We start from the raw sequence: 23,911 nt of genomic DNA on the forward strand, positions 1-23,911 counted from the left end.
GGCAGCTTTGGGGGCTTCTGATGGACCCTCCAGTCACCCCTTCTGCTTTTCCTTCCCAGCCAAGTGACTGGGACAGGCTGCCTGGGGACAACGTGCAGAGATGCTGTGGATTGTCAGTACTGGATATGCAACAGGGCCACCCGACATGCATGCATCGTCTCGTTGGGTCCTTTCGACAGCCCTTTGACCCCCAGTTTTAAGCAAGGGAGGAGACTGCAGGGTGGGTGGGTCAGGGACCCGGTGGCCTAGCCTGGAGGGGCGGGGGCCGGGCTGGCACCTGGCTGGCTGACCTGCTCCGCCACCAGGACGTGCCTTTGTGGTGTCCGAAGAGGCCACCGCCCTGAAGAAAGCTTGCGGAATTGAAGCCCACGTTAAGAATCCCTGGGCTTTAGTCAAATTTTTACTGCCTTTTGCCCCCTCCTGAACTCTGGTGGTGCCTTGCGTGTGTCCAGGGTTCAGGACACACGACACCAGGGAGAGTCAGAAGCCAACTTGGCTTTGTAGGAAGAAGCCGACAAATCACACTCCGGCAACACAGTCTAGTCACTGGCTTTGCCCCGGGTCCTGGAGTGGCGGCAGGGGGCACGAGGGGCTGACGAGAGGAAGCACCACTTTCTCCGAAGGGGCTTCATGGAGAGAGGCTTCGGCACGCTCACATGCCCCCGACGGTCAGGCGGGTGCCGTGATTTAGGGAAATGGGCTGGCGTGGGGGGTGGGGTGGGGACACGCAGTGAGCCCTACTCTCTGGCTCGGGGGCCGCTGGCCCCTACTCTGCTCTGGCAGCTTGCTGTAAGGCAAGAGGGTGGACCCGAGGCGGCCCAGGCCGCAGCACGGCCTCCGGGCTCCTCTTCTGTGAGGGAGGTGGCCCGTGAGGGGCTCGCGGCGGGGAGCAGCGCCCAGCCCGGGCCTGTGGCCTGAGTCTTCCTGCTAAGGCTGGAGCCTGACAAAAGGCACCTCCAAGGCCGAGACCGTGCCTCTGCAACTGCTTACCAAACACATCTTTGGGGGGCGCCCCACCCAGGCCTGCCACCACCTGGAAAACCGTTTTCTAAAGAGACCTAACACCTCAGTGCACCTCCTTTTTTGCGGGGGGGGGTGGCTTAAGTAGGCCACGGTTGTGCTGAGGCCATGCACGGTGGCCCAGCTGGAGAGTGGAGAGCTTTTACCAAGAAAGGTGCTGGTCGGCGACATTTGGTGCCCCACAGCCTCTGCCCTGTCGGGGCAGGGGGTGCGCCTCCCCAGGACGCGCCGCTTGGCTCGCGACTGTTTTGAGCCGAAGGCCATCAGGACTCTGAGTGCTCACGAGACGCTGCTGCCCCTCCTTCAACTGCATAGAAGACTCTAAATTGGAGGTCTTTCCAGAATAAGAGTTGTGCCAGGGATAAATGTTATCTGAGCGGCCCATCCGTACAGCAGGGCAAACATCTAATCACCAAACATCTGCTCGTCTTACTGCCCTGTGAAGAGCACTCCTCCCCTTTGAAGTCCCAGAGCCCTACGCCTTCTCCTTTGTTCAAAACGACCCACAGACCTCACTTGGCCTGGCTTTGCAATTTCCACGTCTGGGTGGATTCCCCGTACACACTCCTATTAACTTTGATTTTCTCCTGTTACTCCGTCTCACGTCAGTTTGATTCTTAGTCCAGCTCGAAGGACCTCTGGGGGAACCGGAATTCTTGCTCCCCGACGGCTCTCCCTAAAAGCCGCCTCTCTGTTCCCTCCTGAGGAACCCCTCACCCCTGCCAAGTGTAGGAAGGTTACTGGGGGCCCCCTGTGTCCGGGTCCCTAGCATGGTCGGGGCAGGTCCGAGAGCTGGGCTCGCCTGCTGGGCTCTCACGGGACTCTGGGGAGGACGGGAGGCCCGGTTGGAAGGTGTTGGCAGAGGGCTGACCAGACTCCTCTGGCACGCTAGTGCCCCTGGGTCCCCTGATTCTGTGAGCACCCTTCCCCCATATCCTTCTAGTAACCCCCCGTGGCTCTTCCAGCCTTGGCTTCTGCGGCTCGGGCTGTGAGGAGCTGCTGCTGCTGGTGCAGACAGTGGGAGACTGTGACCCAAGAGGCCTCCTTAGGAGACTGGTGCCCAAGGGCTTAGTGGGGCCCGGCCCGGCCTCTGCCTTTTCTAGGTCTTCAGGCTCCCAGCGAGCTGTCCCCCTCTCGCTCGTCCTCCCCTCTGCCCGCCATGCCAAGCTGCTCCGTCTGACCAGGACGGCCATACCGCTGTCCCCAGAGGGGTGCAGGGGCTGGACCCCGCACTGAGGAGGGGAGGCCCTCTGGCTCGCAGGAAGTAGAAAAAGTGTTATTTACAAAGAACATATTAAGAAGACACTGGAAAACTGAGCCCCCCCCCGCCTGCCCCACCCCGCGCCCCAGAGCAGAGCTTCCTTCTCACTGGGGTCAGAGTCTGAGGAGAGAACCAATTCCTCTGGCTACCGTTCCCCACATGTCTGCTTGGGGGGGGTCTCATTTCTGGGCTGTGCCTTTCACGGCTCCCACATGCGGAGGGGCAGCCCGGCTGTGTTGGGGGTCTTCCCTGGGCCAGGCTCCAGCAGCCCGCAGCTGCAGGGACAGGGGACATATCTGAAGGCCCCCTTGCCTCGGTCCATGTTCTGGCTGGGGCAGAAATTATTTCCAGGTGGCGGATGCAAGAGTGTTCTCAGGAGACAGGTCTGGCTCTTGATGTTTCGTGCCTGGTGCCTGGTTCTGTGGGGAGAGAAGGAAACAGGTCAGAGGAGGAAACCTCACACCCCGGAGAGGGTTCAGGGAGGTCGGGGACAGGCCCTGAGCCCCCGGTTTGATGTCAGGGATCAGAGGCTGTCCCTCTTCCCGCTGACAGCTCTATAGGGGTCTCAGGGGCCCTTTTGGGTGGCCTTCTAAGATGCAGTTTAGGAGGAGGGGTTAAGGTCAATGATCCTTCTGTTATAATTGCCAAATCAGCACCTGTCACCTAAATTGCTAATGCTTATTCTTTCTGCCTGCAAGTGTCAAGATGTGGGGCGCCGGGGTGACTTAGTTAAGCGTCTGCCTTCAGCTCAGGTCATGATCCTGGGGTCCTGGGACTGAGCCCTATATGGGGCTCCCTGGTCAGAGGGGAGTCTGCTTCTCCCGCTCTCTCCGCCCCTCCCCTAGCTTGTGCTCTCTCTCTCGCTCACTCTCCCTCTCAAATAAATAAATAAAATCTTAAAAAAAAAAAAAGGGTCAAGATGTGCAGAGCCCCCCATTCTGGAAGGGCAGGGCGGGCAGGAGGTGAGGAACTGAGGGGCTGGTGCTTATCTGTGGGGCTGTTCGGGGATCCCAGGGGGCCAGGGAGCGGGGCTCACCTTTCACAGCCTCTGAGCCCCGTGCAAATCGTAGTCACTATCGGAGGAGTTATCAGGCTGGGTGGAAACACGATGCAGGGCCCCTTCCAGAGCTGCAGAAAGAAAAGAGGCCCTTTGCAGCAGGCTTAACCCCCCAGGCAACACAGAGAGAGCCCCTCAGAGCCCAGGAGCCCGTGGGGGCCTGAAGATCACAGGGGCTTTATGAGCTGGTGCCTTGACAGTCCTGTATCTGTTTTGATCAAATCAGCCAGTGTTCACTAATGATACTGATCTCCAGGTTCCCTGGGGCTTAATTGTTCGTGCCAGTCAGGGAGCCTTCAATACAGGGCTTCTGCAGGCCCCCGCTAGCTCTGTTCTGCCTGGAAGGAATCTAAGGAGCCTCATTTACCATCCGGCCCACAAGGCCCTGCGGAGAAACACGCCTGTTAGGTCACAGCGGTGCTGTGGTTAATGGCATCCCAGCGTATTCTTCTCTCGAGCTGAGCGGCTCATGGTCTCCGGGGGGCAAGCCGAGGCCCGGGAAGGCTGGATCCGTTCCATACCCTACTGGGACCGCTGTCAAAGGGCAGTGAGAGCCCCCTGTCCCCCAGGGCATCCCTTCTCCGGGCAATCACGTGACCCGTGCTGCCACCCGCCTTCATCCCCGGAAGCATCGGCGGCCGCTTACCTGCATAAGCAGAGACGTGGGAGTTCCTGGGCGGCTGACTGTATTCGTTCTCCACGGATAAGACCGTGGGGTTCTCAACCTGGGACCGGACGGTCGCCGTGTGGTTGCGATGGAAAGACACTGAGCAGAGGCAGGAGACGGTGTCATTAGCTCGCTGCTCTGTCCCTCCTCCTTCCCAACAGGGGCCGGGAATTTAAATTTCTTGTTCCTGCTGTGTGATGGGGGGGGCAAGGGCACCCACAGTTCCTTCAGTGCATCCCTCTATCCTTTCTCCCTGGGCAGGTTCATTCTTGCAGGGGCCAGAGTTTTAGAGCAGCTTGGGGTTGGCCAGCAGTCTGATTGGCGGGGTGGCCCTTCCGCCCGTCAGTCATTCATCAAGCATTTATTAAGCAGGGAATTGGAATACAAGTGATAGGGCAGATAACATCCCTCCTCTCCTAGAGCTGAGGGGCTCTATATTGTAAAAGAGACTTCACAACACACCTTGACTTGCAAAAGGGAGGGAAGAATGTGGAGTGGGAGGAGGGCCATGGTTCTATCCATTAGGATGGTCTGGCTGTGGCTAGGGGTAGAGAGGATGAAGAACGAGCGTGCGGGATGGGCTAGCTGCTTCAAACGGTTTTAATGTTTTAAGACTGGCCTTTTTAAGTTGTTCCATGAGAAAAAGATTGGACAGCCCTTCTTGCAAAAATGCCTATGAAGGTTCTGATAAGTCCTGAGATAAAGAACCAAGTCTAATGTTGCTTAACTCACTGATTTCTAAATCTATATGAACATGGAGTTCTCTTTCGGGGTACCACCTGGTAACATCTGTCGACCACAGTCCCACCTTAGATGAGCATGGTGGAGACCAGAGGCCTCAAGTTGCTGCTGGCTTTGATAGTGGTCAGCTATGAACCATGACCCATATGGACACTGGCTGGGGCTGAGGGAGGACCTTGCCTCCCGGGACACTTACTGTTCTGGTTCATTCCTGTGGGGCCAATCCACTGGCGCTGTTTCTTCTGGCGGACTGGGAGACAGGAAAGGCACATGAGGACGGGGGTGGGCAGGGATCATGGGAGGGAAGGATGGGGAGGTGGGGGGGAAGGGAGGCAAGAGGCGGTAGGTGCAGCTGAAGGAGGGACTGCTGGACTTAACCCCCTGAAGTCTTCTGGCGTCTCAGTTTTCTGATTTGCTCAGGAGGGTAACTGGACCCACCTAGAGCTAAAGGAGCGTGTTGAGGGGGCTGCTGCTCCAGAAGAAACAACCACAGGGCATTACAACCAGAATAAAGCCGAGGAGGGCGCTAGGGACCTGGCCAACACTGTGCATCTCCAGGCCTTCTCTTTTCAGCCTCAGCCTCTCTAATCCATTTCCTGTCTCTGAATAATTTTTCTCAGAGTTCTGCAAGGCAAGGATACCAGCCCCTTATATTCACAATGTGCGCAATCGCCCATTAGGCAGATGAAGAAACTGAGGCTCAGAGAGGAAGTGGCTCAATCAGCGTCTTGCAGTCGCTAGGGGGTGGAGCCAGGCCTGGAACCCAGATCCGGAGGCTGGGGGCGTGCTCCAGTCTGAAAAAGGCCACGCCCCTTCAGCCTGGGGGTGCGTCGTGGGGGCGGGGTCAGGTGTGGGCCAATCAGCACTTACCAGGTTCCTGACTTTCTGTTCCTAAGGGGAGGAAGGGGGGGGAAGAGGGGGAGGAGGGGCGGGGGGGGAGGAGGGGGAGGAGGGGTTGGAGGAGGGGGAGGAGGGGTTGGGGGAGGAGGAGGGGCGGGGGCGAGAGGGGCTGGGAGGAGGGGAGGGGAAGGGTGGCAAAGCGGAGGTGCCCTCTTCCGCCCCTCCCGGCTCCCCTCACAGGAGCTTGAAAGGGATGAGGTTTGGGGCACCCGCACCTACATTTCTTCACCAGCTTCCTGTAGGCGTGAGGGCCGCACACGACCAGCAGCACTGCCAAGAGCACAAGAGCTAGGATGATGCTCACCACGGTGCCTGCGCCCAGGCCTGCGGGGTTTGGGTCCTGGCCTGGGGGAGGCAGAGAGGTCAGGGCGGTCCTGCCGGGGCCATCGGAACCGTCTGCTCAGAGGGAGGCTGCTGGCTGGCCGGCTCCCCCCGCCCCCCCTTGCTCCTGGCAGTAACACCAGCATGTGCAGAAGGCAGTTATACACCCGCCTCTCCAGCCGTCTCTGGAATTCTCTGCTACCCATTCATCTATCTACTCCCTATTATCCAGCACTTCATCATCCAGCTATCATTGGCCACTCTTGTTATCGACTATTTAACTTTCTACCCTTTGCCAGTTGCTTATAAGTGATCACCTTGCCATCATATGCTAATAGCCATCCACCCATCCATCCATCCATCCATCCACCCACCTGTCCGTCCGTCCGTCCGTCCATCCATCCGTCCACCCATCCATCATCCACCCATCCATCCATCCATCCATCCACCCACCCGTCCGTCCGTCCATCTGTCCGTCCATCCAACCATCCATCCATCCATCCGTCCATCCCTCTTTTGTGCGTTATTCGATTACTATTTCTCCCTTGCTTTTCTGTCTTCCATCCTGGAAGACTAGAAGATAGAATGAAAGCTCTCTCATCCTTCAAGGCCAGTCTTCTCTTTATGGCTCATGCTCATTGCTGTCTGAGCACCATTGCCACCCCCCGCCCCCAATTTGCCAGCTCTCCATCCTTTTCCAGGGCTCCTCAGCTCTCTGTCTAGTCCTGGAGCCTGTCCCTCAGAAACATGCTCAGTGCTTAGGTCCTAGAGGGAAAATCCAGAACTGCCCTCTGCCCCGGTCGGCTGTGGCCAACTCACACGTGACGAACACCCTCTTGCAGTGGGCTTTTTTCTCTTGTAGCTGGTGGCACTGGGACAGCTTCTCCTGCGGACAGGAGAAGCCGTGGGAGGTCTTCTCGGCGGCATCCAGCAGCCGGTAGGAGTTGACTTTGCCGCACTGCTGCTCCTGGCACACCTCCTCCCACCGCGCTGTGCCCTTGGCCCGGGGCACGTCGCACAGGACGTCCCACCGCTTGCCCTGGCGCACCTCCACGGAGCCTTCGCACAAGCCGCTGCCCCCCACCAGGCGGCTCTGCACCTTGGGCTGGAAATCTGGAGAGGGGAAGCAACGGAAGGCACATGGCGGGTTTGGAGGGCGCTCCCTCGGCCCTAGCCTACGTGCCTGGCCACTGGGGCCCCGTGTCGCTGGCCAAGGGGGGGCCCTGGCAAAGCCCAGCTTGTTGGGGGGGGCTGGTATCACCTTCCTTTCTGTCCTTCCCTCCTTCTGGCATCTTCTGGCATTTCCCCCATCACGCTCTTGCATGTATGGGCAGCTGCTGGTAGCTACCCTGAGATGTGACACCACGGGCACTTTCAGGGAAGAAGCTGCAGAGTGGCGATGCCCGATGCCCGGGGCCCCCAGGCAGGTGAGGGTAAGAGAAGAGCAATGAGAAACAGGCTCCCCCTGGGTCCAAGTCCCTCTGAGAACCATCCTCTCCTTCGCCTGCTGCTCCTTGGGAGGTGGGAGGGCTTTTCAGAAAGGAGAAACTGAGGCCCAGGAATGGGAAACGCTTCCTGCTCTGGGTCCTGGCAGTTCAGGGGTGAGACAGGACCCAGGAATCCTGCTGCCCAGCCCCAAGGGGTGGGCTTTCATGAAAGGACTGAGTCCATTTCTGCTTGTTAGGGTGGGGCCTGGGCTCCAGGACTGAGGCCCATCTGTGCTCAGGTTAGAGTGAGTTGTGATCTCGCCAGCTTGGCCTGTTTCCATAGCAACATCCGTCTGAAAGGCCCTAGGAAATTTTCTACTTAGAACAGAATTTCAAAGGCAAGCCCTCCCTGTCTGGTTTTGCAGGTTGTAGACTGCGGGAGGGCAGTGGCGGGTGGGGCTGAGAGCCAGACCATCTCCCCTCATCGGGCGGAGAAACCCTGGGGGCTGCTTCTACCTGGAGGGGGCCGTGTCTCACTGATTCACACCAGGTATCCACGGGGCTGGGCGGTGGTTGGGGGGTGGGGAGGGTAGGGGGTGGGGGCGGGTGTACTTGCGGGATAGCCCAGTGGTCCAGAGCAAGGCTTCCCAGATGTGTGCACACACACCCATAGGACCTTGCTGAGATGCAGATCGGATTCAGTAGGTCCGGGGTGACGCCTGTGCATCTGCATTTCTAACCAGCCTGATGTAGCTGGTGCCGCTGGTCCAGGACCATGCTTTTGGTAGCTAAGGCTTAGACAGCAGGCTCTGGAGTGACACTGCTTGAGTGTCACCGCTAATGCTCTGTGATATTGGGCAAGAAATTTAACTTCTCTGAGCCTCAGCTTCCTTATCTGTAAAGTGGGAGTAATAATAGCACCCACCTCCTCAGGTTGTTGTGAAAATGAACGACTGTCTTGGGAAGGTCTCTAGCACCAAGGAAGTGCTCAGTAAGTCTGACTTCTTATAGTCTGGACTGGTGATGGGAACCCACTCCCTCCCGAGGCATGCTATGATTATTCTTACTCTGACCTGTGGTCTCTTCCTCCTCCACTTCCCCAGTGATCCTGGTTTTGGGGTCCCCAAGACCATCCTCTTTTGGTCTCCTCCCCTCAGCCATACCAGATTCGCCAGGCTTCTTGTCATTGTGCAGGAGCCTCTTCGGGGAGCTCTCTGGGGACCTGCTCTGGTCTCCCTCTGCCCGCTGTGCCCAGGGGACCTCCCACTTGTCACCCCTGCTCCAGCCTCTTCCGTGCCCTCCTGCAAGGCTGGTCCCCTCCCAGTGCTCCACCTGCTTCGATCCTTGCCACAAGTCATGAGTCCCACTTAAAGAGGTGGGACCTCTGCTCCACCAAACCCACGCTCCTCTCCTCCTTCCAAACCCCTGAGGGGACCTCGCCTCGTCCTGGACGTCCTGGCTGCTCCCACCTTCCCAAGCGGCAGCCAGGCCGCCGGAGCATTTGAGCTTGTTCCATGTTACTTTGCGGAGATCTCCAGGGCGTTGGGTAGGAGTGTAGCTTCCTGACCCCACCCCGCCCTCTGTTTCCCTCCCATTCTCCATGGTGCCTAGTGCCCAGTGCTCCATGCAGGGGTTTCTGGGACCAGGTGGTGGCAGAGCATCTGGGGGCGCCCCATGGGTCCTCGCGGGGTCTCACTCACCAGAACAGACGAGGGCCAGAGCTTGGCCGCCCTCATAGGGGGGGACTTTTCCAAAGCACTGTTCCAGAGAGGCGCAGCTCGCGTTCTGGATCTTCCATCGAACGGGTAAGGGCTCGCTGTCCCCTGGATCTTGGGTCCTGGTCATTTGGGCCTCCGGCAGATGCCTCAGGAAGGAGCCACAATGGAGGGCCGCACAGATGCGGTTCTTCAGGTCCTGGGTCCCGTCCTGGTCCTGCGCCTCATAGCCGATGGCCCCCCCCAGGCTGCCGTAGTAGAACTCCACCACCCCGGCGCAGCGCAGGCCCCCGGGTCCGGCCACCAGCTGCAGCCTGGGAGGAGCTGTGGAGGGAGAAAGCGGGGAGCGGGCCTGAGCGCTGCCCAGCTGGCTGTGGGGGGCCTCGCTTGCCTGGCTCCAAGGAAAGACAGGTCGACAGCTGTGGGAGGTGGTGAGCTACCAAATGTTGCTCAGGACCTACTTACGACTAAATTTTTTCATGTTCACTTGAAATTCCAATGCAACGGGGCATCCCGGGTTTTTATTTGCTAAATCCCGTACCCTGCCGCCAGGAATCTCAGAATTCTCTTACCTGTGGGCTCTGGAGTGGTGGTGGGTGGGGGGCTCGTGGGAGGAGCTGTTGTCTTCTGTGGCTCTGCAATGAGATACTCTGGTGAGGGAGAGGCAGGAGCCCTGGGAGGGAGGACTGGAGGTTGGGGGGAAAGAATGTGGGGTCGGGGGAGGGCTGGGGTACCAGACAGTTTGGAGAAAGACCTAGAACGCGTGATGTAAGTGCCATTTGCCCCATTAGGCCCACTTGATCCACATTGTCTCTAAGCGTCCTGTGGGTGGGCAGCACCAGCCCATTTTACCGTTGGTAAAGTGAAGGTTAAGAGGAGACGGGAATGTTAGCAATGGCAGAACCAGGTTTTCGACCTCTTCCATCCCCCCAGACAGGTGCCAGCACCCCCTCAGCCCTTCCCCTCCAGTTCCCCACCAGTATATGTTTCTGCGGGGGGATTGTTGTAAGTCAGGACCTCCTTCCACCTGCCAGCTCGGGCCCCAGATCCCAGGTCCTGGGCAGCCTCCCCAGGGGCTGGTGCACAGGCCCAGGGGACCCGTGTGGCCGGCTAGTCACCCACCTAGGCAGATCAGGCCCAGAGGGCTCCTCTGGGTGGCCTCACTGGAGCTGCAGTTGGAGAAAGACCCCAGGTGTCCATGGCAGGTGACCGGGGCCTGGGGACTGTTGAAGTCAGGGAAGTGGGCCAAGGCCAAGGCGTCCCCGCAAGACAGGCTCCGGCAGAGCTTCGAGGCCTTCTTGGGGTCCTCGCAGCGGTTTGGTTTCTGTCCCCAGCTCCAGCTAGACACTGTGCGCCACGTGGGCCCGAGGAGGACCTCCAGCTGCCCTTGGCACGGCGAGCTGGAGCCTGTCAGTCTCACCGGGTTCCCTGGGGGTCAAAGAGGTGTGTGTGTGGGGGGGGTTCCCCTCCTTGGGAACCCTCCTCTGCCCTCTCCCCACCAGGCTCTCACCCAGCCAGGCTGCCTTCCACCCCGTGGGCTGCCTGCCTGGCTCGCGGGAGCTTTGTCCTCGGGGGCATGGCGGGGTGGGGCTGGGGGGCTTCCCAGACACTCAGGCGGTCCCCCGCAGCCGGGCCCCAGGGGATGGGGCTGGAGATCTCAGAGCTGAGGGGAACTCAGAGCAGCGGGCAAGGTGGTGCTCAGCACCCCACTGTCCAGCAGGATCGCCCCACTCTGCAAGTTCTGCTTCAGTAGAAATAGGGCCTGTTGCCCATTTTTATTTTTCTCTTTCTGACTTCTCAAATCAATGTTGTTGAGGTACGATTTAGACCCAGTGAAATGCGCTCATTGTGAGAGTGGTTCAGGGGAACTTGACAAACGCATGCACGTCTGGAACTACCACCACACAGCTGGAAAGTTCCCTCGTGCCCACGTGTGGCTGATTCCCCTGCATCCAGCCCCAGGCGCCCACTGATCTGCTTTCTGTTGTTAGGGATGTGTTTTGCCTTCTCTCAAATGTTATGTACATGGAATCATGCAAATCATGCAGCGTGTTTGTGTTTCTGTTACTCTGTTTTTCTCATCTGATCCCCTTCCCTCGGCATTTGGGGTTTCTCTGCATCGTTGCACGCATCACATTCCTTTTTGTTGTGGAATAAGGTCTCGCTGTGTGGCTATGCCACGATTTATTTATCTAGCCACCATTTGGCTGCTGTGAACAAAGCCGCGTGGAACGTTCGTGAACTGATGTCTGTGTGGGCACGTGTTCCGTTTCTCTTGGGTAAATACCGAGGAGTGGAATTGTTGGATCATAGGTAGGAACGGGACTAGTGTGATTTTCTAAAGCTCCGTGAAGGATAAAAGGATATATATTTGTATCTGCACAGATTCTAGAAGGAGAGACAAGACAGGAGTCCATGTGGTTGTTACCTGGGGTGTTAGGGTGGGGGAAAGACTGGGCAGATGGCGGACAGAAATGGAAATGAGGTTCATCGCTGTAGGTCTTTTTATATTTTTAAAGTTTTCAGCCAGGCAACTGTATTACCTATTCAAGAATTTTTTTTTTTTTTTTTAAATGTAAAAGGTTTTTCCAAGTGATTGGGGGATGGAGGTTTTTCCCTGGTTGGAAACTTCTGGGCAGGCTACTTTTTTCTTTGGGGCTTGGGGCCTAGAGCACAGCGCTAGGGCTTGGCAAGGTCGCTAGAGTAGTTGGAGACAAAGGGGGCTCGTCCAACCCTTGACATTGGCAGGATGTTCTGCACTTTCCCTCCTGAGCAGACTCACTGAATCCTCACCAGGGAGCAGATGTTCTCCCCATTTTATAGGTGGGGAAATTGGGGCTTAGAGAGGACAAAGCACTTGCTAGAGCTCAGAGCTAGGATGCCACCGCAGGGCTCTAGGTCCTGGACAGGGCCCCCCAAGGCCCCTGCGGCTCCTTCTGTTTGCACGTGGCTTCTGAGACCCTCTAGCCACATTTCTCCCAAAACACATTCAGCATGATGTTATCTCAAGAAATGTGAAAGAGTGAGGTCTGGGGTGCAATGAATCTGAGAACTGCTGAGTTAAAAATTACTGAACAGGTTTCTTCACTGCAGGACTTCTCAGAGCCTTTCCCAGGCCGGTAGACACAGTCAGTCTCCAGTGAAGGACGGTGTTGCCTACCTTTTATCCAACACGTTCCATGAGCCCTGTTTGGGAAACACTAACCTCTTAAAGTCCAACCTGGAAGGCAGGGCATTCCACATACTTTACAATCTGGTGCAGCCTCTCTCTACAGCATCAGCTGCAAATGCATTTGACCGGGGAGATCTGGCAGGAGCGAGTAGGAAACAGGACTTTGCAGGGTGCATTATGGGCCAGTATGTTTTCTCTGCATGGTGAGTGGGTCATAATAGAAATTATCCTGAGAACTAGCATTCAGGCCATTGAGGGCATCCGTCGGCACATGGGCATCTAAATGTATATGCGAGTGTGGGTGTACGTGTCTGGGCCTGCTGGGGCTCTCTCTCTCTGTGGGGTGGGGTTCACTCTGACAGGTCCCCCTATAGCCTGATGGAATCGCGGCCCTGCCCCCCCATCACCCCCTGCTCCAGGCCTGTGTATGGCTCTTCCTTACCTGAGTCCTCCCAGTAGGGCCCCCCGAGGCAGGAAGTGACTGCAGAAAGGAGAGAGGAGGGTTAGGAAGTGGAGCCTCCCTCCTGCCCCCCACCCCCCCACCCCACCTCACACCCACCCACAGCCTGAGCAGTGGCCTCTTTGCACCCCCCCAATATGGGGTTCAGGGTTTCATACTATACATCAGAACCCCTAGGTGGGTCATGAAACCAATTCAGTGGGTTGCAACTATCAAATTTTTCCCCGTTTTAAAACTTTACTTTTTAAATGATCATCAGTAAAGTGGATTTTCCTCTGGTGCACAGATCTATGAATGTTAACACATACAGAGATCTGGGTGATCACCATCATTGTCAAGGTAACATTTCCATCACCCCCCAACGTTTCCTCGTGCTCTCCCTTTGCAGTGATAGGTGGCCTTGCAACCATTACTTTTTAAAAATTAGGTAGTCACGCAACCATCACGTTTTTTACAAAATGAAGTGGACTAGAATAGAGAATGTCAGAGTACACGGTTGGTTGTGAGGATAAGGATCCCTTTCTGTGCGTTCGGCTGCAGGGTAAACCCCTCGTGAGTGTGGCTTTCAATCTAAAAGAGCTTGAACTTCACAGCTGTAGAGAACCAGAGGAGTGACCCAGAATGGGAACCCCAGGCATCATTTGCTACTTTCTAGTATCCCCAAGGCAGGATAGGAATGAGAGCAATTTATCTTCAACGGCTCAGCTTTTAGAGGAGGAAGTCGAAGCTCGGAGATGGAGGGGGGCCCCCTGAGATAGTACAGCTGGGGGGCACAAAGGAGTCAGGACCAGAGCCCCAGTGGACAGGGGTCTTGGGGAGCTGGCCACCCCTCTGGGGTGGCTCCTGCCCAGGCCCGTTCAATAGCCACGGGGGCCATTTGGGAAGTCCCGTCTGACTCCGGAGCTGGGGGGCAAACTGGCTCATTGCGGGGACTCTCGCGGAGCAGCCCCCGTGGCCAGCTCATCTGTGGCTGCCGTGGAGGTCGGATTTGGGTGGGCCTGGGGCAGGGGGGCGCGCTTGTGTGGCCTCAGAGCACCCCCGCCCCAACGTTTGCCGCTCAGCTCTGTCAGCCTTGAAGTCGGGGCTCTGATTTCCATCTGTCTGACCCCTGGGCGCTTCACAACCGGGAGCAGGGACAGTCAGGATGACAACTTTAGGAAGTAAATGGTTCCATTGAAATTGCTTTGGAGAAATTGTTGACGCGTGTTAAAAAAAAAAAAAAAGGTGTGTTTTAAAAAGCCTGTTTCTGCCTGAGTGTCCTGGAGCTGGTGGTAGAATTGTAAGGGAAGACAGGCCCCAGCCAGTCGGCCCTCTCCCCGCAGCCAAGGCTCCTGGTGATAACACTGTGAGGTCTTGGCGTCCAGTGCTCGGAGCTGGGCCACTGGCTGTGGAGCCGGCGGGGCCGGGGGCAGGCGCCAGGAGGACGGCTGGGGTGCTTTGCCGGCCTAGGAGGCGTGGAGGGCTCGCCACTTCTCTTTCCTACTCCAGAACTTCATATTCCCCAGGTCACCACGGTCAATGTTCATTATTAACAGCAGCTACCGATTATTGAGCACCTACTGCGTACTCAGCACTCAGGGTGGCTCCTGACAGCTATCACTCTTACCCTTCCACACGGCTCTGTGATGGCAGTTGAATATATTCATGGTGTAGACGTTGGGAGACGGAGAATGCCCTGTCCAGGGGGACACTTCCAGCAACTGCCAGGGCCTGGATTTAAGCCGTGAGTCTGCCTTCCAAACCCGTGCTCGCTGCCACCTCGTTATGCCTCCAGAGTGCCAAGTTCGGGGATGCAGAGATGAACGCAGCCTAGACCCTGTCCCCGAGGGGCTTGAGCCCCTAGATGTTGGAACCCCTGGAGGCAGGGACCAGACCAGACCATTCTGGCAGATCTCACACAGGATGGCCCAGGCCCCTCTCAGAGAACGTTCTTGGGAAAGACTGAACAAGCTGGAGAACCAAGTAAAATCCCCAAAATGCTCTGTTGAGGAAGGGCATCTGGTATCCCAGGGCTTTGCCTCTGTCTGGGCGCCTGATGTCCTCGGTGGAGCAGCATTTCCTGGCTCTTCCCTCCTTCACCATCACCATCACTGTCACTGTCACCACCATCACTGTCACCAGCATCACCATGACTACCATCACCATGACTATCATCACTACCATCATCACTACCTCCATCAGCCTCACCATCATCACCATCACCATGACTACCATCAGCCTCACCATCATCAGCCTCACCATCATCACCATCACTATGACTATCATCGCCATCACCATCACTACCTCCATCAGCCTCACCATCACCACCATCACGATCACTATTACCATCAACGACAGCACCACTGCCTTCACCATCATCATCATCACCATGACTATCAGCCTTACCATCAGCCTCACCATCACCATCATCACCACCGGCAACACTTTTAGAGTTCACATTTAACCAGGCGTTTGTATATGTTAACTCTTTCAAACCTCACCATAGCTCTATGAAATAGGCACTATCGTTGTTTGTAAGATTTATTTATTTCTTTTAGAGAGAGAGGAGAAAGCATGTGCGAGTGAGGGGAGGGGCAGTCGGAGAGGGAGAGAGAATCCTCAAGCAGATTTCCCATCCATCACAGAGCCCGATCACACGACCCTGAGATCACGACCTGAGCTGAAACCGAGAGTCGGGTCCTTAACCAACTGAGCCACCCAGGTGCTCCAGTAGGGCACTATTATTTTGATCTCCATTTTATAGTTGAAGAAGTGGAGGAAGATGAACTAAGCTGCTAAGCAGCAGGTCACTGCTGGGGCTGGGACTCAAAGCCAAGCCATCTGTCACAGACTCTGTGCTCTTGACTGCTGGGCCAAGCTGCCTCCCCTCCCTTCACCAACGCCCTGCATGTTCGTGGCGTGCAGACCTGAGGAACGGGAAGAACTTGGAATTCCGTTCAGTTAGTGAAACATGCCATGAGGAGACTTTTCCACGAACTTGCTCTCTGTGATCTTGGCAAGTCACTCAACCTCCTTGGACTTGGTTTCCTCATCTGTAAAATGAGGAAGTTGACGCCACAATCCCTCACCTTCTTCTCCGTTCAGACTTCTCTGATCTATAACTTTTGGTTCCTGATGTATCTCAGTGGCTGGCAGGGGCCGGGCAGAATTGGATGTGAGATGAGTGACTGACTCTGAGCCTTCTGGATGCTGCTTCTTTCTGTGTGTCCAGAGATATGCTCAGGTTTTCATTGTCCGAGACATATTTTCATTCTCTCAGCTGCTCCTCACAGGGGTGCAACCAGGGGCCTCCTTCCCTGGAACCCTGCAGACTATGCTCAGGTTCCCTCCGAGACCATCCGGGGCTGCAGCTCAGCCGGCCCCGCATGCAGCCCGAGGCCCCCGGCTCTGCTGTTGCAGGAGCTGCAAACAGAAGGCTGGAGACCCTGGGGGCCATGAGGGACGCGGGGCTCGGATGCACTTGCCATTTCCTAATCCGCCATCCACAGCTGCAGCCGAGCAGCTGGGGCCAGGAACGAGAATCCTCCAAAGGCCCCTTCTCTCCCCTGTCAGCCTCCGCTCGGACCCCCACAATTTCGGGCTTGGAGTGGCTGAGCCCAGGCTGAGCGCAGGGCCGAGAAAGCCCGAGAGAGTTAGAAGGCGTTTCACTCTCCTGGCCTCTCTCTTCATCCCCCCATTTACAGAGACTCAGCCATTCCAACCCTGCTGCGCTGGCAGGATCTCTGTGAGGAGTGCATGCGTTCCTGAAGGCAGCCCCGAGACTTTTATACCCTCACCCCCACCCCCCCGCCCCGTCCTCTTGCCTCCCCAGCATTCCCGGTGATTCTCGCTCTGGTTCTCGGTGCAGCCACACGGTAGGTTACATCAGGCCCTGGCTGGGTTGTATTTGCTTTGCGTGGTGCTTAACATGTTTTTCAATTAAAAAAAAAAGGTTCCTTTCTGTTTTGCTTAGCTTAAAAAAAATCCCAAGAGCCAGATGTTCTTGAAAAATAGGATGAAACTATGGAAAGAGCCAAGCTGTCCATCAACAGATGAATGGATAAAGAAGATGTGGTATATATATACAATGGAATATTATGCAGCCATCAAAAAACAGAAATCTTGCCATTTGCAACGACATGGCTGGAACTAGAGGGTGTTATGCTGAGCGAAATAAGTCAGTCAGAGAAAGACATGTATCATATGATCTCACTGATACGAGGAATTCTTAATCTCAGGAAACAAACTGAGGGTTGCTGGAGTGGTGGGGGGTGGGAGGGATGGGGTGGCTGGGTGATAGACACAGGGAAGGGTGTGTGCTCTGGTGAGCGCTGTGAATTGTGTAAAACTGTTGAATCACAGACCTGTACCTCTGAAACAAATAATGCAATATATGTTAGGAAAAAAAAAGAAGATAGTAGGAGGGGAAGAATGAAGGCAGGGAAATTGGAGGAGGAGCTGAACCATGAGAGACTATGGACTTTGAGAAACAAACTGAGGGTTCTAGAGGGGAAGGGGGTGGGAGGGGTGGGTTAGCCTGCTGATGGGTATTAAGGAGGGCACGTTCTGCATGGAGCACTGGGTGTTATACACCAACAATGAATCATGGAACACTACATCAAAAACTAATGATGTAATGTACGATGACTCACATAATAAAATAAAATTAAAAAATAAATAAAAAAAAGAAAAAAGAAAAAGAGGGTGCTCTGGCCACATTGGGCTGCATCCCCAAGAGCCCCAGGTGGCAACCTGTTGGATCTGGTTTACCAGCGCCTTCGAGGCACCTTACTGTCCCCCTGTGTCTGGAGCTCTAGCTTCAAACTCGTGATGGGTTCTGCAGCGAAACATGAATTTTCACACTATGTGGGATGCGCAGGATTATAAATAGCCTGCCATTCATTCAGGTCAGGATTTACACCAAAGGCGTTTTCCGGAGATCTGTAGGTGTTGTTTGGGTTTGGGAATTGCTGGTGAGTGTTCCGTGTTAGCGGTTCCCCTTTGCAGGACTCAGCAGAGCCAGAACTTGGCCCAGGCTGGCCGGCCCCAGGCTCACTCACAGACCCTGCTGGGACCCGCGAACGTCTGCCTTTGCAGCTGCCACTTGCTGGGAAGGCAGTGAGGTCCCAGCGAAGAGCTGGGATGCCACTGACAGGAACAGTGATGAACATTTATGGCACTCTTACCTCGTGCAGACCCCAGGGCAAGCTCTCTGCACGGGAGACCCCACCCCCGACAGCCTTACTTAAGGGGGCTACTAGCACCCTGATTCCCAGATCAGGAATCGGAAGGACTTAGCCCAGGTCGGAAGTCAGATTTTCCGTATTTTCCATGAACAAGGAGTCACTCTACTAGTCCGCAAACGTCTCATCAATTCACAGCGAGCACCACATGTCGGACTGCCTTTTGGGGGCATTCTGGATGTTTCTTCCTTTCGTCCTCTGATGAGAGGCTGAGTTGGAAGGTCAGAAACCCCCTTTTTCTGAAATGACACTAATCAGCAGAGCGCTGTCTACCCCGCGTCTCTATCAAGGCTCTAGGGAAGCAAAGATCACAAAGGCCCCAAATTCTGTTTCTTGGTGGAGAACCAGATGAAGTGGCTGGTTTTTGATCAGGAGCCTTTTTATGTGCAAGACACGCAGAGAGTCACACCGAGCTTATGTCAGGAGAAGCCCGGGACTGGTGCCCACAGAAGGAACAGTGGATTCGGGCCTCTAATCCCACTCACGGGGCCTGCGCCGACCCGTGGATGTGAGCCGATCGCAGGCAGAATGGCTGTCACAGTCTAAATCGTGAGCGCTCTCTCGCTGGTGGCCTGCTGTGTCCAACTGAATTTGCACGAATTTCCACTGCATCTCCACTGGGACAGTGACAAGCCCTCCGTTTTGTTCAGAGCGTCACAAATCCCAAAGTTTTTTCCACCCATGGCCCACGCTCATTCTCATTTTCAGATCAGCAAACTGAGGTTCAGAGAGGCCGAGCGACTTGCCCAAGGTCACACAGCTTGCTGATGGTAGAGTCAGGACAAGAAACCCCAACACCACCGCATCACAGGAATCTACCACTGGGAGAACCTGGAGCCTGCTCACCCCGGGGTACAGAGAGGGGAAACTGAGGCCAAGGAGGGAAGGGCTCACCGTGGATGTCTCCATGGGTGATTGCGGTGGCACAGGACGCTTTTTGCTTCTGCCAGTCACCACCAATTTCCTATCCTGTTCCCACCACATCTGTCCCAGCTGTGCCCCAACGGCAAAGGGAGTTTCACGGTTCCCGTGGGAACCGGACATGATGGTGATGATGGTAGTATCTACGGAGGAAGTGATCTGGGGCTATAATCCTTCATCTGCAACTCAGAACCCAAAACCGTAAGTCTTTTCTAGTGCACTTGGCAGGAGGGTATTTGCAGCCTTTATGGGTCTCTCTTAGGGTGTGAATTCATGTTTCACTGAATGGGAATGTGTTCGATTCGGGGGTGTTGCCCAAGACCTCATTAGCGGGTGATGAGCACACAGCACCTACACAGTATGACCCACAATCTGGAAAATTCCGAATTCCCAAACGCGTCTGGCCCAAGGTTGGGGATAAGGGTGTGTGGGCCTGGAAAGGTGTGGGGGACCGTTCCTTTCGAGGACACTCATCACACTTCCTCCTCTACTCTGCCCCTCTGCCTGGATCGTCCTGCCCAGGCCCACACTGTGTACTCACTCACTTCCTACAAGCATTTGCCCAAACATTATCCTCTCACGAGACCCGCTGCACCCTCCTTGGGTAAGCATGGTGCCCAGCAATCCCAACCCCCCAGCCCCACCCCACTCATGACCTCCCAGCACCCATGCCGTCACTGTCTGTCTCTGCATCACACCCCGATTCTTATGTTGGATCTGCCGGGGCGGGGATTTCGATGGTTCAGTTGTGTCCCCAGCACTTCGAATAGTGGCCAGCACATAGTAGGTGCTCAATAAACGCTTGCTGTCTGAATGAGTGAATGAACCAGATTTACAATTGCATTGTCCTTGAAGGTGGGTGTGGTGGTCATCCCCATTTTATAGATGAGAAGACTGAGATTCTGAGAAGTGTTCTTAGCATTTGTGAGGGGCTCAAAGGAAATCAAACCCCAATCCGCGTGACTCCAAAGCCCCACAGGCCTTCACACACATGCGTGCACACAAAATACATATGCACACAAGGACACACGCCGCACGTACACACACATGCACACACGGGCTAGGTGTTCAATCAGTTTCATCAGGCGGAGTTGAAATCCCTCCTTGGCTCTGCGGGGAAGTGTTGGAGCTGGACAGAGTGACCAGAAGGGCCAGTGCCAGCCCCGGAGCCGCCGGGTTTCTCTATTCCCCACTGGGAGTGGGGAGCTTGGGGGGCTGGGCGCTGGATTCTTTGCGCCCAGAGCCAGCAAGGGAACAGCGGGCCGGCCAAGCCTGCTCGAAGCTAGAGCCCCCGGGCCGCCCCCCTGTCTCCTGTGGATGCCCAGCCCCTCTCGGTCCTGTCCTGCCCTCTGCGTTTGTCCTTGCCAACCCCTATGGGACACTTCCCCCTCTGCTCTGCCTGGCTGGCTCCTTCCTGCGTCCGTGTCTCCGAGGAGACGCCACCGCCTCAGAGAGGCCCTCCCCTTGGACTGGGCCCGCTCCTCGGGGAGCTTGGCCACCGAGTCACAGGTGCTGTTGTGTTCTGCCTCGCACTCACCACAATATTTAGGAATTTGTAACTATTTTGGGTGCTCCCTGCACGAGCGGAAGGACTCCCGTCTTGTTTACTGCCGGAGCCCTAGTGCCTTACACAGCACTGGACGCACAGCAGATGGCCCATAAATATTTGTAGGTGGATGAATGAAGGCGGGAGTCGCCTGGGTCAGAGGACTGGGGAACAGAAGGAGCGAGGGCCAGGCTGGCGTCTGGCGAGACTCTCCACCACGTCCCTACCTCACTTGCTCCCTGCCGACTCCGACCCTGGTGATGATGATGGTAGTAATTACTAGGACCATCCATGCTTACTGAGCACTTACTACGCTTGAACTGACATTCCTACGCAGAGCTCCGCATTCATCGATTCGTTTAATCCTTACAAATCTCTACACGAGACACAGACTCTTATTATTCCCGTTTTGCAGAGGAGGAAACTGAGGCTTACAGTATGGTCCAAGGTCACCCAGCTGGCAAGCGGCAGATCAGAATCCAAACTGCAGAGCCCATGACTTTGCCATGGCCCCAGTGCTGGCTTCTGCCATCCTGGTGGCCGGGCCTGACCGTCAGGGCTGTCTCCAAACCCCGCTCCCCCAGCAAGGTGAGCCCCAGGCAGGTTGGGGCTAAGGGCAGTGACAGAGGGGACCAGCTGTCACTACCACCCCAGGCGTGCTGTGGGCATCTTCGTGCCCCAAAGATCCCCTAGTCACAACCTTGATGGCCAGCCAGGAGACACAGCATCCCCAGGGCTCTGGTGGCCAGGTGTCTCTTCCCGGAATGGCTCAAAGGGTATGCGTGCTGTTGGCCCCCAGCCCCAGCCCTGGCCCTCGGTGTCCCCTGCCCTTGGTGGGGCATGTCTGACGAGGTAGTTGTGACCTGTGGCCATTTTCCTACTTGTGGGAGTGGCTTTGGTGTGTCTGTGCTCTTAGGGTAACAGGGGGTCTCTGTGAGAGCAGGAGTGTGGGCCCCGGGTCCCTGCTGCTTACTAGCTGCCGTGCCCTGGGCTTTGCTTCTTGGCTTTTCTGGAACTCCGGTTTCCCGACTATAAAATGGGGCACTGGGGTTTGCCCCTCCTCCTAGGCTGTTCTGAAGCTTACAGAAGAAAATGGTTTTAAAGGTATTTTGTAAGCGGTGACCCATTGAACAATGGGAATGCTTATTATCTGCCAGTTCACACAAACACACACACCGGAAAGCATGAGCTCCTGGGGTTCTAGATGTTCCCATACTCCCGGGGAAGGTGCTGCCTCCCAGTCTCCCTGAATCCCGGCTCTGCTGGCCTCGGGGAGCTGCCTGATCCTGCCAGAAGCCTGGCCCCATGATGGGCTTCAGATGGGAGGCCCAGAGAGCAGGACCCCATTCCCATCCCCTGGTCAGCCTGGCCAGCCTCCCTGCCCCAGGGCATCAAGGACCCCATCCTAGGAATCCCCAGGGCCAAGGAGGCCACAGCAGCTCCTCAGGAGGGTCCCATCTCTAGGCTTCTGCCCTGGGGACAGAAGGCATTTTGTATGTCTTGCGGTTCATGTGAGAAGGGCTGTGTGAACATGCGAGCAGCTAGGCCGTCATCACATGCACGGGCAGAAGGGAAACCTACATTTGGAGATGTGTCTGGCCCATGAACACACACACACACACTTCTCATACACACCAACACACACTTACCTCCTCACACACACATTCACACCTACTCACACTACTCACACTACACACCAGCCTGTCTAGGAGGGACTGAGGCTCCCTGATCAGGCAGGCCATGGCCCCCGGTCCTTTCCCTCCAAACTGGGAAGCCGAAACACCCCCCGTTCTCACCTGGCCTGCGGTCGAGCATCTCTCTCACCCCGCAGTATCCTCCAAACCCCTGAGAAGTGGTCAGACCTCACCCAGTTCACCCCCTGCATTTCATAAATTCGGGGACCGCCAGCTTCCATCAACTCCCTCCCAGCAAACAGGAGGCCCCAGGCTCACCCACCTCTAACCTGACCCCCAGCCAGCGTCTCAGAGGCCCCAGATTGCTTCCACACTGGCCCCTCCCCTGGGCCTGGAGTGAGAGCAGACCCAGTGTGTGCTCACACCCTGGCTGGCCGGCCTGGCTGGGGCACCTCCGGGAGAGTCAGGAGGACTTGGAACTAAGGGAGTCTTTGGCACATGCTCAGCTGTGTTCTCAGAGGCAGCCCCCACCCTGCCATGGCCCACTGTGCTCAGAGCATCATCAGAACTGCCCAGGAGACTGTGGGTGCCCTGTGCCTGGGTGCATCTAGGGAAAGGCCAGACACTTAAGGTGGGGGGGGGCTGCAGGGGAGGCTCACACAGATGGGGGCTGAGAGTCTGATTTCGCGTGGGTCCCACCTGGACGGGTGCAGGAAGACCCCCACAGTGCAAGAACGAAGCAGAGCTGGGACAGGTGGTAAAAGGATGGGGGGACAAGCAGGGCGGCCCCCAACCCTCTGTGATGCTCCAGAGAGGGGACATGCGGGCCTGCATCAGACCAGGGCAAGAGCTGGCACCCCCCTTGCACCCCGAGTCCCAGTAGCCCGGTACGTGCCCCGGTACTCACCCAGCACCCCAAGCAGGTACAGGGCGGCCGGCGGCGGTTGCTGAAACCCCATGGGCGCGGCCTCCTCTTGCCTCAGCCTTGGCAAGCTCGGCACCCGTGGGTGAAAGGTGTCTGGTCCTGGGTCTCCCTCTCGGGGAGGAGGGGGTGGGGCGGGCAGACGCCGGCAGGGGTGGGACGGGGGGGGCAGGAGACAGCGTGGGGCCTGCGTCACCCACGTTTGAAGTCGAACTGTCAACTTCCTCCCGGTAAAACCATCTGCCCCAGTTCGAATGGCGGCCCTGGCCTCTGCCAGCTTCCTGCCTGAGGTGCCCAGGGCTGGGGCAGTGCCCCCACCACACCACGCTGGGACGGGGCCACTGCATGGGGCAGCTCTGGGCCCGGCGGCTGGGAGGGAGGAGGCCTGAGGGGCCTGGGGGGCGGCAGTCTCACTGAAAGGGCGCTGAGCTGTGCTAGGAGGTGACAAGGGTATGTGGAGGGTGCCACACCAGTTCTTGCCAAAGGCACAGTGGTGGAAAACCAGACGAAACCTCTGTCTCCCCTTCAGGGGGATGAGGTGGGAATTTGAGGTGAAGCTCCACAGGTGGTATTTTACCATAGAGCACGGACGAGGGTTCCTCCATGAACGCTGGGCCTGCGTGCGTGCGTGCGAGTGCGTGTGATCTCCTTGTCGGTCTGTGTGATTTCTATGTCGGTGTGTGTGATCTCCATGCGATGTTGCCCACACAGAGGCTGGAAGCAACCTCTGGCCTGTTGGGGAAGAGCAGGGTGGCTGGGCTTCTGCAAACTAGCTAGGGGGTACCTAGCACGGGGGGAAGGGCTGCAGCCCCTGGGCCCCGGCCAGGTTTAGTCCCTCTGCTCTCCAGGATGGGGCAGACCCAGACCACGGGCTCCTTCGGGCTTCCTATAATCTGAGCCACGCCAGGAGACACGAAATGGTTCA

General features: G+C 56.6%; 1 protein-coding gene and 1 long non-coding RNA gene across 8 annotated transcripts in view; both read right to left on the reverse strand.

Moving 5' to 3' along the window:
* The window catches only part of LOC144379413 (uncharacterized), a 197,578-nt gene that overhangs the window by 111,731 nt on the left and 61,936 nt on the right, over positions 1 to 23,911 (reverse strand). The window lies entirely within an intron of this gene.
* Positions 385 to 23,100, reverse strand: CD5 (CD5 molecule). The gene is made up of 11 exons (XM_036110645.2): positions 22,972 to 23,100; positions 12,724 to 12,762; positions 10,232 to 10,537; positions 9,682 to 9,744; positions 9,095 to 9,433; positions 6,787 to 7,080; positions 5,866 to 5,991; positions 4,943 to 4,996; positions 3,985 to 4,104; positions 3,318 to 3,409; positions 385 to 2,700 (listed from the first exon to the last, which is right to left on the reverse strand). The coding sequence occupies exons 1-10, from the start codon at positions 23,021 to 23,023 to the stop codon at positions 3,321 to 3,323; spliced, it is 1,482 nt and encodes a 493-aa protein (XP_035966538.1). The 5' UTR covers positions 23,024 to 23,100; the 3' UTR covers positions 385 to 2,700; positions 3,318 to 3,320.

This window comes from Halichoerus grypus, chromosome 11 (assembly GCF_964656455.1).
Source record: "Halichoerus grypus chromosome 11, mHalGry1.hap1.1, whole genome shotgun sequence".
NCBI lineage: Eukaryota > Metazoa > Chordata > Mammalia > Carnivora > Phocidae > Halichoerus > Halichoerus grypus.